Below are 16,479 nucleotides of genomic sequence, written 5' to 3'. Positions count from 1 at the left end.
TCCTTTTGGGATGCCTCGCTAATGTGTACGGATGGAACAATGACCTGAGGAACGGGGAAAGAGCTTCCCAACTGGTTATATCTAAACGTGCTTCTGTGGAGTGTGCCTTATGGAAGAATTGCCCAATTTGCCACTGACTGGAAACGCTGTGCAAAGCCAACTAACCTCTCTTCGTTTCCTACTGAAGCATGCAGGACTTCTCACCGTTGTCTCTTCCCTGGCATTTTGTTTTATCCTGGCAACTCCAACAGGTAAATAGTAGCAGTACTGTAAGGAAGCAGTATGTATTCTTGTTGCTTAGCAATTGTGTGTGCTCTCAACATAACGAAGACCAGTCTTTGATGAGGAGTTACATGCTTGAAAATGTTGCTTTCCACCCATATCAGTAATTCCAAAAAGAAACACAAAGCCCTTCTGCAATCCTAGGCGCTTTGGTACATTAGGAGGGTTGTATGACAAATCACCCAAGTACACTTAAACTTTTGAAAATTCCTTAATTTCCTCTGTTCTTTCGAGCTGCTTCTTTTTCCTGCCATCACTACCAGGCCCTTCTTGAATCACCCGTTCTGCCTCCACAGCTCTTTCTTTGTGTTGCTGGTCACTTTTCGGACGATCTGGAATTGCTTCTTACTCCCGGGCTGCTGCCCCTACTGCTCGGTGATCTGTGAGAACAGGCAGGGTGTTGCCTTGCTGTGTTTCAGGACTGCTGCAGGAGGTTGGACACGAGTGAGATGCCCGTTGCCCGTTTTTGTCTTTATGCAAGGGGAACTTCAGAAAAGTGGTCCTTGTGCCTGGTAACCTCTGCAGGTGTTCGGTGCCGTACGTGTCCCTCGTTTGCTGTTGCTGACCATAACCTCAGCAAGCACTGTCCTTTTTCAGAATTACCCCCAAGTTTACTCTGATACCAAGCTTTCATGCCAGTTAGTTCAAGTCTCTTGATGTTCTTGTTCTCACCTCTTGGCTTACCCCGAAGCAAAGCAGCGTGTCTTGACAGGACTCCAGTACTACAAATGGGTAGAGACTGCGTAGACGTCGGCTGCACGCAGCGTGTGTGCAACGGCAGAGGCTGGCAGCACGAGGGATGGCAGCCCAAATGGAGAGCTGCTCTGCAGCCTGGATCAGGCAGCCACTCGATCCCACTGCTGCTGAGGTCTGGAGGATGTTTAATAGAAGATATCTGCCATGCCCGTGGTCAGCCTGCGGAATACTCACTGGTTATGTATCAAGCACCCTGCACCCTAGACCTCAGCTTGGTGTTCTGGCTGCCCCAAGCAGGGTGGCACTTTGGCTTTTCATTCCTCGTGCTTCCACAAGGGAGATGTGGGCTTGCTTCTCCCCATGCTCTCCTTTCCCATCTTCCTAGCTTAATGCTTCTTGCTTTTCTTCCCTCCATCAACAGCCTCAGTGCATCATTTTACCACAGCGTCCTTGATGGGCTGTGGGGTTGACACCTCATTACTAATTTATGGTGTCCAAATAATGAGAAGCGCTCCCTTAATGGACACTGCTCGTGAAACAGCTCTGAATTCTGGTAGGGAAAGTACACGTGCAGTACGAGGAGCATGCCATTGTACAGCACGCTTCATTGCAGAGTGCTTTTTAAGAGTGGGCTCCCCACTTCTCTCCTTGCCATTTGAATAGCTGGATGAAAAGGCACAGAAACACTGTTTCTCTAATATAAGATGTATTGGCACAAAACCCCTCCAGTATCTCATTTTGCTCCCCGGTGAGTTAGAAAATTATTTTTTTCCTGTCTGGAATTCCAGATTCTGAGCGTTTGCACGGATTTTATTTATCATTCAGCATAGCTCTCGAGCTTCCCTTTGTCTTTCACTGGCTGTCAGTACAGTCGAGATGAAGAATAACAGATCACAGTCTGACACGTCATAATTCCTAAAGCATTAAACGTTCCTCTCTGCTACCGTGTGAGCCTCTAAGCATCAGATAGCACTGTCATTTCCAGTATCCTTAGGTTAGGCTCCGGCAGATCCTGGTACTTATCTTTTTTTTTTCTTTTAATAACTGCATATAGCTTAGTGGCAAGGGTGGGCAAAATGTCTGGTAACCCTATAGTCTGAGCCGTGCAGGGAAGCTCTACAGAAAGCCTTGTGCTTGGTGCCGGGGAAGGCATGCTAATGCTTTTGCAAAGGCATGTGGATGATTTTGCAAGATGTTTGTGGATAGGACTGAAAAGCCGACGGGAACTGATGGTGATTTGCTGTGTAATCGATACCTGCAGCATGCAGCCAGCCTCCCGCGCGCAGATCAGAGCCCTTTCACCTTAGCCTGCCTGGATATTCTCTTTCCTTTCTCCTCCTCCTTTAAAGAGAATTACTGTGTTTACGTTTAAAGGGTCACATCCTTCTGACCAGCTCAAAAGATGCTCTGCCACTCTCTGTAGTGTTTTCATACTGTTATCATCTCGTCTTTAACTTCCTTGCATGTTTGTTTGTTTTTTTTCCTTACAAGTGTAGAAGTTGTTTTTGTGGTGTTTTTGTGCAGAACAGATTTTTTGTGTGTTTCTAAACAGCGATATGGCTTAAGTTATTATTAATTAATGTGCATTGTCCTCGCAGGGAAGTGCCAGGTCCCCCACCCTGCAGCATTTCCCTCTGCTCGCCGTGTGCTGGTGTTTGGTGGTGGGCTTGGGCTGTGCGGTGCCTGGCACTGATTTTGCCCCTTGACCACAGGTAGGATCCCACAGTACCAAGTGCTGCTTCGCCAGCACTCAGCTTCATCTGCGGAGCGTGCATCCTCACAGTCTTTGTTCTTGCAGAATATCATTTGTTGCTCTCTCCCCCCTCACTCCCCCATCAGACCTTTTCTGCTGGCCCACCCCGGGCGCCGTGCGCATCTCTCGGTGCCAGCGCTGCCTCCTGTAGGAGCTGCGATCCTGGGGTGTGCTCGCCGTGCCCGGGAACAATGTCACAGCCTTTAACATTTCATGAGAATCCGACACGCTCGCAGCACAAGACGGAGCCGGGCAGAGTCCAGTTGTCAAAATAATATCGAGCCAATAAGCACGTCATGGGTGGAGCTACTGCGGTATGGCTCAAACTAATTCTGAATGAAGACCTTTTTGTTAAACACCCTGGGCCTGAATGAATCGGGTCCCTTGGCTGGTGATCGATTTGGGAATCCCTTGATTTTATCGGCATCCACCCCAAAACCCAGCGTTTTTGTGTTGTTGAAGAAGCCCAAGCGTTCTGTGAGAGGGATTGATCAGGAGAGGGTCCTTATGAATTTTTCATGAGCTGGTGCGCTCAGCTGAATGAATGCAGCGAGTGTCGGTGTGTAGCTTGCAGACAGCCCCATCCACAAGGAGGCTGCTGACACAGAAACACTTTGGCGCATTTTCAGAGGGAGAGCTGGGCTGATAAAGGCTTTTCTGACAGCGCTGGCTTATCGTCCTTCGATTTATGCTGCTGTTGCTCTAGGCAGCCTTTGCATTTGGAACCCAGCCTCGTGAATGAGTGGGATAAGCTTTGCCGATTTATCAGCGTTTTTAATCTGCGGCGATGCCTGCGTGATGTGTTTTTGTTATGGTTGCTGAATGGTGAGAGCTCACACAACGTCTACGCTATGACAGCAAAAGATTCTTCCAGGGAACTCGCTACTCCGGAGACGGAGATTTACATACGGACTTTCAAAGAGCAAATGCATTTAGAACTTGAGCTTCCCAAGCTGCCCGGGAACAGACCTACGTCTCCGAAAATTTCTCCTCGCAGCTCGCCGAGGAACTCTCCATGCTTTTTCAGAAAGTTGCTTGTGAATAAAAGCATCCGGCAGCGTCGGCGCTTCACGGTGGCACATACGTGGTAAGATCTGCCGGGTATCGGGACGGGTTTGCAAAACAATGTATGTAGCTGTGCTTCCAAGTGGAAAACACACTGAGATTCATTCACAGCACTTGCTGCAAGCGTTAAATGAATAGAGCAGAAGGCAGCCAAAGTATGTATAATGCAGTGCCTCTACGATTGTCATTCAGCTTCTGTTCTCCAGAATAAATCCAGCCCATTATTCATGTGCTCGGTGGCTAATCTCTGCTGAACAAAGACGGCAGCCAGTAACTTTCCCGGGCGTTATGTTGCTGTTGGTGGTAGACTGTACGAATTGATTTCAGATCCTTCAAGCTACCTTTTTGCTTTGCGCCCGTCAGCGCTGGCTGCAGATGACAGCACAGCACAGACCAGGCTGTGTGGGCAGGGGACTCCCGGGGTTAGATCATGGCGAGGGCTTCAACTTGGTGATGCGTGGCTTTGGACAGTTGTTGCTGGCTTCTGACATCCCTTCTTTCAGCCATTTTCACAGAAGCTCCAGCTAAGAGCTTTCCCCTCCCTTCTAATTGCTAGCCCCGAGTCCATTTGCATGCCGTTACAGGTGCCTGTGAGCTGCCTCTGACTGTCACTTGCACTGGTTGAGCCATGTCACGAGCAGTAACCAAAACACACGACTCGGGGAAAGCCAATGAGAACTGCATTGCTTCATTTCCTAAACTTGCTCTATATGCCTTGTGAAGCCCACTTTTTAAATTCCAACACTCTAAAATACGCACCAGTTGACTGGGAGAATTAAACCAGAAAACTTTCAGTAACCTGAGGATTTTTAAACCAGCCGTGTTAATTACCTTCCTGTTCCATAGCCCGGATCAGAGGAGGGAGGACGAGGCTATCCCACTTAGGTCTGTGTGGGCCAGATGTTTTGGGGTATCTGAAATACCCATTGCTGTCAGCCACTTTTGTAACTAGGGTGTTATTTTGAAATGGTTTGAGTCATGCTCTAACCTTTCAAAGCTGTAATTCGCTCTGTAATTTAGTAAAAAGTGAATTACTAAAACTCTGATACTTGCATAGAATGTGTTAATAGCTCTTCCAGTTGTACTGTGCTGTTAAACAGTACAAAAAACAAGAGGAAAAAACATGAACTTTGGTATCAGGGAATTGTACCGAGCAGTGATGGGATAACTGATTGCTTTTTTTGTTGATTTGTTTGTTTGAGATGCTTTTGAGATGCGGCAGCCTGCGATTCAAGTCATACTTCTGGAATCACACAGACTTTCTGCTTGTCTGTCCAGGCAGTGATAACAGCTGCCCAGCCTGCTGCATGCTGCAAGCTCTCGGCGTAGCACTGTAGTTGGTTGTAGGCAGCAGCGTTTATGTCTATGCACATGAATTCCTCGAACATCTGTCATATCTCTCAGCACTGCAGCAGTGGGGTGCTGTTCCTCGTACCCCCACCTGCACGCCTGGAGAAAGGCGTGCCGTGGAAAAGCAGCACTGCTGGGAATGAGTCGAGCAGGATGCGGCCAGCCTGGGTGTCTGCATTGCCCGATGCAATCAGCGTGTGTGTACACACACACACACACTACAGATGTAGCTGATGGCCTCTGCTCGGAGCACTGGAGCTGGGAGTGTGCTGGGTTTGTTTTTCATGGAAGAGTGGAAGGTTCTCGTGCTCTTCCTTTTTTTAAGATTTTCAAATCAGGTGGTTATTAATTGCACATAGGTGTTTTAACCTTAGATAAGAAGTCAACTACTGTCAAAATAACAAAAGTCGCCCTTGCAAGGAAAGGTTTCCACAAGGTATGAGTGCGTCTACTTGTGTAACACAGTCAAGACAGACAGCTGATCCAGACATACCGTCAGTTTGGGTTAAAACAGGAGGGAACTTAAACTATTTAATTGTGATATAACGTCTCATGAGGGTGTCTGTGGAGCTATGTTGCATGTGTGCTGGGAGTAGGACTTTCAGCGAGGTAACGGTATGTGCTTATTCGTTGTAAATCTGCTGTGCAGTGCATGCAAACATTCATCACCTGAGCCGAACGGAGACGCCGTTTATGTAAGGTGTTCCTTTGTGCTGAGCTGGGATGGAGTGTCTGGGCAGGAGAGGAATTGCCTCGGGAGTAAACGCAGAAGGAACACAAACTGCACAACAACAAAAAGGCAGTTAATCCATGCTGTTAAAAATCATGTAATCTATAACCTCCACAGCCTTGTAAACAGGAAACTTCTGCAGTTTGGGGATTAGTGATGCGGTAAATTATGATCTTCCACCTTCATCCTGACTGCTAATGTCAGTACTTGATGAATCTTCTGCTCATTCCTCTATGCCCTTCATTTTCAGTTTCCTGTCTTCCCTTGCTCTGTTCCTTTGCTTATTAATTAATTGTCTTTTCTGGGCATTTTCTTTCCTATTTAACTAAATGCATTTCAGCTTTTTTCTCCTGATTATGTTGATAAGATCTCTGTCATCACCAGGCTTCTCCAAAGTCTGATCATCAGATCTTACCCAAAAAGAAAGAAAAAAAAAAAACTATATATTTTAAACAAGACCATTATTCAAATGCTTCTATCTTCTAAATCTTCCTTCTCCCTCAGGATCCAGTTCTCATGACAGTGCATATGAGAGTACATTACCAACATGTCAACATAGTGGCCTTCAAGCATCCGTCAGGCTGATCCCTGCCTGCCTGCAACCCCTTCCATAGTTTGCCATGGCTGGTGTTTCAGTGCCCAGTCTTTGAGCACCTCGTTCATATAAGCTAAGAGTACAGAAACTGTTAAGCCTTCACTCTTTTTCCTCCACCAGAATCCACAGGTCTCGTTCTTCCTTTCTTAACATCCATCATTTTTGCCTTGGAGATCTGGAAAGCCTGCATCCTCTTCCTTCATTCGTGTCGCCTCCACTGGTACCACTTGCGTTAGTTGGGATCTGGGGAGGAAAAGAGCAGGCAGTAGCTGGTGTGAACTGATACGCGGCACGAGCCATCTGCATGTGGAACACGCAGTGCTGCCTGCTTGCAGAGTTTGCTCTGCAGTTTCTGGAGAGACGAAAGCATCTCCAGAAGCCAAGGAGAAGTGCTCGGTCCCAGCACTTTCAGGTGAAACATCACCTTCCCTACCCACTGCTCACGGAGCATCCTGCCCTTAGCCCAAGCACTTTCGAAGCAGTACTTCTAAAACCAGCTTTTATTTTCTTCAGATCTGCCATCTTACTTTCATCAGTACTGCTGCTATCCCCGTGATTACACCCAAAGCATAATCCTCAGCAATGTCTTGCAAAATCCTGCAAGATCCAGCAATGTCTTCTAAAAGACAGTAGCAATTTTCTAGCGTGCTCTGCTGCTTGTCATAGAGCTTTGTTTAAATATTTATTTCAAGTTTATTTATACTTCTTCAATAATGTTTATACAATCTAGATCACTTGGTTTCATAACATATAGTCAGTCATCAGCTATGTTGTGTGACGAGCACTCGCTTTTTAATGAACTGATTTCTTGGAATACAATGTTTATTGTCTTTTATCTAAGACTTGTGGTTTTGTGTTGTTGTTGTTTTTTTCCAAATTAATTCATATTTATCTTTCATCCTTTTGGTAAGTTTAAGCCTGCTTTTCCTTTATAGCTGTTATCTATTATGTAAAGAAAATACAGGGTAGAACAGAAATGGTACACTAGGACATTTTGCTCTGTTTTTTCTTTTGGTTATCCTTCAATGCGATTGAAATACCAACACATATTTGCTTTTTAAAGCATGCTGTAAAATTTAAATCATATGCTAGCCTTAATTTTTGGAAAACATGATCTGTTTTCATTACAAAATAATCTTCTGCGATGGAATTTACTAAGTTAGATAGTATGGCACAATCCAGTCAGAGGGGTAGCATTTGAATTTTTTCCAAGCCTGGTGAATAACAACTGATCGGTTTAATTACTTGGAGCTGCACGACATGCTGTCAGCACATCAGAGCTATCAAATGATGTCACGTTTTGTTTTGCTTTCTGATCCTTGTGCTTCTAGAACCAAATACTGAAGACTTTCCAAGTGGCAACCAACACTGCAGCAGTGCTTCAGAAAATTCTGGGTTTGGAGACTGTCTGTGTACTTGAAATCGCTGAGGATAACAGGCATGTTTATCAGATCCATCACTTTCTCCAGTCCTCACACACCTGTGCCTCTGACCCGAGGTCCCCACCAGCTCCATCAGGTGCTCGGGCATGGGATGGAGCCACAGCATGGCCCTGTGGGGCAGGGAGCTGCAGGCCAGCTTCATGGGCCTCACCTGCCTTTTGGATTCACTTCTGGTTTTGAGGCAAAGCCAGTCTCTCGTAGCCCGTCTCCCTCTGATAAGATTTTGGATGCGTTTCAACTTTGCTGTATACATAGCAGGATGCGTTTCCTTAATTCCGGCGTTGAATAACATGCTTGCCTTAACTTCTGTGAACAAATCTGGTTTTGTTTTTCACTGGGTGTTGATGTGATTTCAAGTTTGTTTTTCTTCTTTTGGAGAAATAGGATGGTTGTCTTGCTTTCTCTTGCTCACTGGTATCGGACAAACTATGTTGCTCAGTTGTCTGTTGAAACTCTTTGGAGAAACAAACTGAAGTGAGTAGGGAAAAGGAAGGGGAAAAACAGAAGGTTCCCTTTTTTTTTCTCTGCTGAATACATTCCTCCATGGGGGTTGAGCAACCTCAACAAGGTAGCAGGAAAGGTTCCAAGGGGCATGAAAATAAGGAGAGAAGAGCTCACTAAACAACAGAATTAAGCCCACACGACAACAAAACCAGCAGCGTAATCTTTAAATCTGTCCCATCTGCACGTATTGCTCCTAAACCCTGCCTACAACCACGGAGGACGGGAAGGAGAAGCTTCCTTCGTTCCCCCACCTTTTATGTGGGAAAACAAACTTTTATCTTGGTGTCAAAAACATAATTACCAGCTGTTAAAGATTCACGCAAAGTACAAGAGATTATGATATTAATGATAATTTGATTTTGATGAGCTCAGCTGTTCCTCTGGGAGGGAGATAGAAAGAGTGGATCTGTTCACAGAGAAATCACCAGGCTTAGGAGTATCTGTCTGTCCTGCATCCCTACCTCCACCTCCTCCCCTGCTCAAAGGGAAGAGTGGGACTCAGTGGAAGATGCCTGGTTTTGAAGGTTTAGGTGTCTGTGGATTCATAGATAATGAAGATTTATATCATATTTGCCCCTTCCTGAATGTTTTTTGGTACTTTATTAAGCTTTGTTAACAAAATCTGAAATTTTACGTGTAAAGCAGATAAAATGGGTACCTTTATAAAAGCCTCTTCAGATCCTGTGGATATGAGTCCCAGAGGTATTCCTTACCTTAATGTAAAAATAAATAAATATGTATTTCTGGCATTTTTGATACCTGGCTTACATGAGACTTCCTGACTTGGTGGCTGAGACCTGCAGACCCACGCAGAGAATCCAAGAGCAGCAACTCGCACGCCCAGCCTCAGCTACCCAGTCAGTGTTTTCTGTGCTAAAATGGTTTCTTAACAAAGTTCTACAGTTGAATTTAGCTTTGTTGAAAGCTATGTTGATATGTGAAACTTATTATTGTGATAGCATCTACAGATTTATATTTGCACTATACGTTTCCAGGAAGCGGGGTTTGCTTCTTACGTGCTTGAGTTGGTTGCCAGTACAGACTGATAAAGCACGAATGTGTCTGCCACATAATTTATGCAGTGTAGATTAGCTTCACTGCAGAGCTATATGTTCTCTGCTTCTTCACTGTTTTTTATCCTTTTCAGCTTTTTTGTTTCTGAATAACCACAGCTAGCTCTCCAAAATGATGTCTGTGTTTTACTTGCATTACCTTGCATCATCTTATGAGAACATCCCATCGGTTCCAGCACGATGGCAGGTTTCTGTGTCGCCCTGGGCAAGTCTGTAGGTCCTTCTGTACGGGTCGCAGCACAAGGCTTTTGCCGTAGTCAGAAGATGATCTTGGCAGAGGTGAATTAAAGCAGTGTCACAGAAAATGCTCTGCTGAGTGTGACAGGCGTCTTTGCAAACATAGATCTGGAGAAGTAGAAATTGGAGAACAGATTCAGGAAGTTAACAACGTGAAAATCACAGTTGTTCTCGGTTTCCTAGTGAGGACATGAATGAGTCTGAGATACAGAAGTGAAGCAGAAAGCTGAGCTTTTACCAAGCACCATGAGATGCTGCGTAAGACAGAATTGTTTGCATCCATGTTGTTCCCTCCGCCTTACAATTCGCTTCTTGCCTTTTCTACTGTGCTGTCTGGCCTGACAGAAAATATGGTGCTTCAGCAACCAGGAGGCAGCTTTGCTTGACACGTGTTAGTTTGCAGTAGCATAATACAAGGCTATAACTGGTAGTAAATAATAGGCATTTGTGCAACGCTCTGACATAGTGACACAAGCGGAATGCGAAGGTAGAACAAGGAGACTGGTTACAGGAGCTGCTGATGGTGTTTGGGGGTGAAGCACTGTCACAGCTGCCCATACAAAAATATTCGTATGAAATACGGTTTTATTTTTCCACAAAATAAATGCAAAGCTTGAGTCTGATAAACCTCTACCCCTGGGAAGCACTGAAAGAAAAATCAATTTTAAATTTCTCAGAGTTTTTTTCTTCTCTCAGCTCCACGGACAGGTATGGCTGAGGGGCAGGTCAGGCATTGAAGAACACCAGAATAAGACTGTGCAAAACCAGCAATGAATTAAACGATTTATTTTCTTTTTATGGTAAAAAATAACTGTTTTAAACGTTTGATTGGCCTGCCAGGTGAGGGGCTGGTGGTGCAGGATGGCCGACGGGGCCTGCCAGGCCCTGGGCCCAGAGCTCCCCTCCTGCGGCCTTGCTGTCCTGGGCACAGGGCTGGGGACAGGGGCTGTCTTGGTGCCGTGATCCTTTGCTGTTAGGAAGCTGCTTACTTTGCTGTCTAGAGCTTGTTTTGCTAGGAAAAGAGAGCTTTTATGGGTAAGGTTAGGATGCCTGCGCTCCCTGGAACTGACCTCACCTTTCTGTGTTCAGCAGAGCATCGGGTAAAGGCCGCACACTTTCTGTTGTTGAAGTTGCATTTTATCACAACAGAGCATTTTATTGCAGCTTTCTCTACAACAGATTTTAAGGCTACGAAGGCAAAATATCTGCACGACAGTTAAAGGACCTAGATGTGAACCGTTTTTATCAGTTGGTGTGGAATCAGCCTGTACCAACGTGGTGCAGGGGCTCTTGTTGCCCCTCCAGCAGCTCCGTGTGTCCAGCATTGGGTAGCTCGGTTACTGCTACGATGATGATTTCTCATTGCCAGTTGTGTACAGTAAATGATGCATCTTGGTGCAGACCTCAGGAATGGAAAGTCTTTTTTTCTGAATGAAAATGTACAGCAGGTAGATTTTTCCTTATATACTTAATAATTTCCATTGCACTGCATCGCCTGTTTGTCTTGATAGTGAAGGCTGTGTGTAACTTCTTGGATTTCATCTTATTGATTTCTGACGTAGCTAGCTGTCTAGACATTGGGATGGAAAAGCAAGCGTGCCGTGCCATCTGAAAACATAACGCTCTGAAAAGAAACATGAGAAATTAATCCCATTTTATCACTAAAACAAAACAAAACAGAAATCAATTGATGTTTCTCTTAGCTTAGGCACAGCTTTTGCACTGATACAGGTTGTCAAAGTGCATGCAAACATAAAAAAAAAATTTAACAAATGACCTCCTTTTATAATATTGGCATGCAGCTTTTACCATAGTCTCACAGTATTTACTGTATGTTCTTGAAACGTGCAGAACACAGTCTGTAAATGAACATTTGCTCCCTGCCTTTTCTCTTCAGTATATAAAGAACCATGTAAAGAGCTCTCTGTGTGAATTAGAAACGTTTTCTGCTGCTACTTCATTTTGAAAAGCTTTAATGAACCCTGCTGACATTGTACATATGCAGGTAATAATTGCATAAATGATGGACAACTTCATTAGGTTAGAGGGAAAGTTTTCTTTCATAACAATAATGTAAAATTAGCTCTCCCATTTTATTGGATTCATTATTACCAGGATAATTGGAGGATCTGAATCTGTACTGAGCCCAGTGCGTTCTGGAGCTTATGCCACAGAAATGAGGTTTAAGGGAACTCAGCATGATTCAGAATTCAGCCCTTGTATTTTCAAGTGTATTTTCAGATCTCTGCTTCTCAGAGTGATAATTCTTGGTCAAATTATGTGTCATGGTTTAAAATTAATTTTTATCATAGACCCAAGTAAGCATCCAGTTCAGACTGCCATTCTCTCTATAAACTGCAGCGTTTCTCTTCTTTGAGCATAGAAGATGGGATGGAGGAAGAAGAGCTACCAAAACGAAGAAATTAAGAGTAATTGTCTCATTTATGTATTACTTTATTTTGTATTTTTCTGAGGAGGATGGGGACAGAACAATCAGATGTAAGATGAGGAAACTCAAGAAGAGGCTGACAGGGAGCACAGAGCCAAGGCAGGAAGAATACGAGAGGCCGAGGAGCTGGGCAGGAGGAGCTGGGCAGCACACTAATCCTGCGGGCAGCAGTTTCCAAATTACTTCGCATCGATTCTGACTGACGCAGTGCCTGCCCGTCACTGGCAAGTCACACAGTCCGTAGGTAGTTACCAGCAGAGCCAGCTGCTGGAATTGCAGGCCAGTACAGCTGGGAGAGGCGAGGCTTTGAAGCACTGACCCTCACTTTTTCCTCAGCCTCCCAAATCTGACCGTCACCTCTGAAATGCTGCGTTTGTGTTCTGGCTTCGGAGGAGGTTTTTGTCTGTTTATCTCAGGTGAGGAGCTGGTGTTAGTAAGCTGCACATTTCTTGCCTCCAGGATCCTTTCATCTGTGAGGAATTGTGGCTAGTGAATACACTGCCAGCCTCCAAGGGGTGTATGATACAGCCATCTACTTTTTAAAAATGCAGGTTTCTGTGAGTATGCAGGAGCCAGGTGAGGCACAGGTTAGATAGGCTTCAGTGCCAGCTTTCACAACCTTTATTAAATCATCTGTAAGAGATTTGAATGCATTTTTGCCAAAGACTTGCAAGCATATATGCAGACTATTACTGTTTAAATGTTGAAGAAAGTACCATGGGAGGACTAATTTACCTAGCTAGTAAGTTCAAGTAGATCCAGATCTTGATACTATTCAAACAACATTGTAAAACGTAGGTGAAAATAAAACATGTTCACGGCATGATACACTTCTGTTCCTAGCCCTACCCTCTACCCTCTACCCCCTAGCCCTGTTCTAGCTCTTCAAGAGCTAGGATTTTATCCTGAAAAGTCAAGTTCCAAAAAGCACAAAGTTGGTAATGTAATTTTTTTGACTTAAATATCTTTCTCTACGTTGTCATCTCTTGTTGCAGCTTCATAACCTTAGTCGAGTAGATTTTGCTCATCTGGACACACACATTTCTGTGGGATTCCCTTACCTCCAACCTGGAACGTGGCCCTGTTCTTACCAAAGGCTGCTCATACTGCAGCTCACACAGAAGCAGAAGCAGCAGCATAATGACCATCAATATGAGTACGCTGAGTTAGAGCAATGTTTCCTCTCTGTCATAAAACCAAGCTGTTGTTATGCACCACAGATGGAGACACCTCTCTGCTGATGGATAAATGGCATGGCACTCAGTGTGAGATCCGCATGGTGTCTGGTAATGGCTGAGTGGCTGGGAGTCCCGCTGTAGGAATTGAGACACACATGGGGGATCGGCTGAAGATCTAATTCCTGGACATTAACGAGTGAGTGCTCGTTTAAGAGGCTCTCAGCCTATTTGCCTCATTCTGTCCCCTCTCAAGCAAGTTAGATGGGGAATTGGAATATTTGCGTAAAGAGCAGATGAGGCAGCTAATCCTAGGGAGGCTCACTTCTGTCAGCATTTAGTTATTATAACGATGAGTAAATACAAGGGCTTGATTTCCCAATGGCCATCACAACTGCAGAGCTCTCAGCACCTTTGTGGTGTGCTGAGTACTGTGGCTGGAAGCCCTGTGCTTCCCACCAGCCTGCAGCAGAGGGCTGCAAGCCGTCCCCTTGCACCAGTTGCAGTGCTCTGGAGATGAACTGGGGCTGCTGGTGGTGACCAGAGTAAGTGGATAGCATCCCCTATTTCAGTATTTCTTTAGTGGTTGACATAAGCAGGAAAGATTTCGAAGCAACTGGTAATTTTACGTGTCTTAACTACGATCACTGTAAATTAATGGCAGCAAGCAAGCCCCGGTCACCTTTAATTTTTTGAGGTCTGGGCATTGGTCTGTTTTTAAAATCTCTCTTCCCCTGTAGGGAATGTGTCCTTCCGAATCTAGTCAAGGTCTGCATTGTCAGACTGGATCCCTTAACAAACTGTTCTGCTCAGCTGTTGGAGGTCAGAGGTGGATCGTGGAAGCAAGTGGCTCTTGCGTTGTCCCTCCAGTGTTTGCAGAATGGGTTGCCTCAAGCCGTTGTGGGCTTGCTGCTTACTTTTTCAGCAGCTTGCTGTTAGACTAAACCAACATACACGTTCATTTAACAAACCCATCCTGAGGCCACACGCTGTATTGATAAATTCTTACAGGCCTTTTTGTGTGATACTGAGCTCCTTATGTTCCAGATGAAGCTGACAGAAGCTCAAAATGCTGTGTAATTCTCAGTCTTAGACATTGTTTATTTTTGCTTTCAAAGACAGCTGGTAACAAATGACGAATTATGTCCTTACAAGAAAAAAATAAAAAAAAAAATTCCCCCAACCAAAAGCAAACAAACAAACAAAACAACAAAGACACTCCCTAAAAAAACAACAAAATAAATCCATTGCTGTTTAATTGGTATTTACAAGACAGATATGTATACCTTAAATGGTGTAAAGACTGTATGAGGAATACTTTTTTTTATAATAATAACCTTTTCAAGAGATCCCTTCGCCATCGTGTTGGTGATGATGCAAGTGATGACACTGACAATAATAACAAGGAAGGAACAAAGAAGAAAAGGGGGTACAGGGTGGAGAAGGTAACGTTGGGTGATGCAGACTGAGAGTTGCTGTAATGAGCAGCCCACACTTCCTGCAGAAATTATTTTGCAATAAGCTTCCCTTGAATACAATGGCTTGGCAATATCTGTACGGCTAGGGCTTGTAGTCAGCTGCTGTCTTTTCTTCTGGCTTAGGGAAGCGTTAAGCAGTCACCTCTCCAGGCACAAGGATGTTTTCTCACAGTCCCTGCCTACAGCAGAAGCACCTTTCGAAACCACCGAGTCCTAGGGCTTGGCCCTGTTTTCAAGAAGAGTGCAGACAATCTGCACTACCCTACTTGAAAACTGCCTCCATAAGGGAAAAAAAAATCGCTAAATGTCAGGCTTTGCTATTTTTACTGCATATCCCAGAAAAAAAAAAGCTGTTGTGTTGCTGTATGCATTCGCAATTGCAGCACGCTGCATGCCTGCCACGGCTGATTATTCCTGTTTGTCTTCTACTTGTCAGTTGTTATTTTACAATGAAAGAAATTTCTGTAACAAGTTGTAAGTGCTTTCTGCCGGTCACCTTTTGAGAACAGGATGTGAATCTTCTTCAGCTGTGCTTGGAAAGCACTGAAGATTTTTTGACAACAGGCTCTGTACTTTGGGTTAAATCTTCATTTTCTGGAATTCTGTAACCTAGGACTCCACATGAGGCTAAGTGAAAAACGTCAGGAGTTTGCTCTGTAGGACAGAAATATTTTCCGATGGGTTGTTTTGTTGTGTTCTGAGCATATTTATATTGTTTGGATTCACGTACTATTAACCACTAACCGAATTTGACAGCACGCTCCCTTTGTAGTGTACTCCCTCAAAATAGCCTCAAGCTGTACTTGAGAAAGGAATTCGGTTTTAATGGGCGGTTAAAATAATTCAGAATGAACTAGAAGGACTTAAAGTGATGTTAATTCACAAAGTGAAGTTTGAAAAATATTATGAATGAGGATCCTGGCCCTGTTCTGAAACACCAGCTGTGGAAGAATTGACAGGTTCTCCCGGTGGCCCGAGCTGACGGCTGTGCTCCCGTGTCGGAGGATTTCCATCAGCCTCGACCTAGATCGCTCCACTGCTCGCTGCCTCCTTTGTCGCTTGACCTCTCATCGTTCACATTCCAGTGTCAGACCTGGATTTCTGCTCAGGCTTTCTGTTGGCTGACTTATTCTCGTTTGTAATGTAAGTCCCAAAAGAGCAATCAGACTGAGAAACTGTGCTCTGGCCTCTGTGCAGAAGGGATGGGGGACGGAGTGAGACGACAAGGCCGCAGGTTTTCAAGCACAGTATTGAAGGTTGAGCTAGTAACTGTGAAGGCAGCGAGGAAGAAAATGAGAAAAAAAATAAATAGGACTGAAAACTCATTTAAAGATGTGTGCATCATGATTTAAGGCAGGTATTCAGAAGTCTTGGAGTGATGTCACGTATCGATCATGTAAATCAAACTGTAGAAGACCAGGAGCATAGTGTTCAGCCCCGAGGCTGTCTCTGAGAGGGGACCAGGCATTCACAACCACTCTCAAGCTGAGAGCAGCTCCCCCAGGTTGATGACGTGTGGAGCCCTCAGCCCACGGTTTAAGGCCCAGGCATTTGGTTGCTGGGTTTTCTTTCCCTTCGTGTTTATCATGCAAACAAATGAGCGCTGTATTTCATTGTTAAAAATCTCATTTCTAAGTTGTTAAAGATGGA

The 16,479-nt window shown here is 44.6% G+C and overlaps 1 protein-coding gene across 3 annotated transcripts in view; it reads left to right on the top strand.

The window, feature by feature from the left end:
- The window catches only part of PDE4B (phosphodiesterase 4B), a gene marked incomplete at its 5' end in the record, with an annotated part of 153,636 nt that overhangs the window by 15,428 nt on the left and 121,729 nt on the right, over positions 1-16,479 (top strand). The window contains one exon of one of the 3 annotated variants that reach the window (XM_084291194.1): positions 3,583-3,818. The exons of the other annotated variants lie outside the window; for them this stretch is intronic. Within the exon in view, the coding sequence (XP_084147320.1) occupies positions 3,583-3,818 (236 nt within the window). Of the gene's footprint in view, positions 1-3,582; positions 3,819-16,479 lie in introns of those variants that run through there. 3 annotated transcript variants of the gene reach the window in all.

The sequence above is a fragment of the Netta rufina genome, assembly GCF_964035555.1.
Source record: "Netta rufina genome assembly, chromosome: 8".
Taxonomy (NCBI): Eukaryota; Metazoa; Chordata; class Aves; order Anseriformes; family Anatidae; genus Netta; species Netta rufina.
Note: the sequence above shows the minus strand (reverse complement) of the source record. Positions and strands in the feature narration are given on the sequence as shown.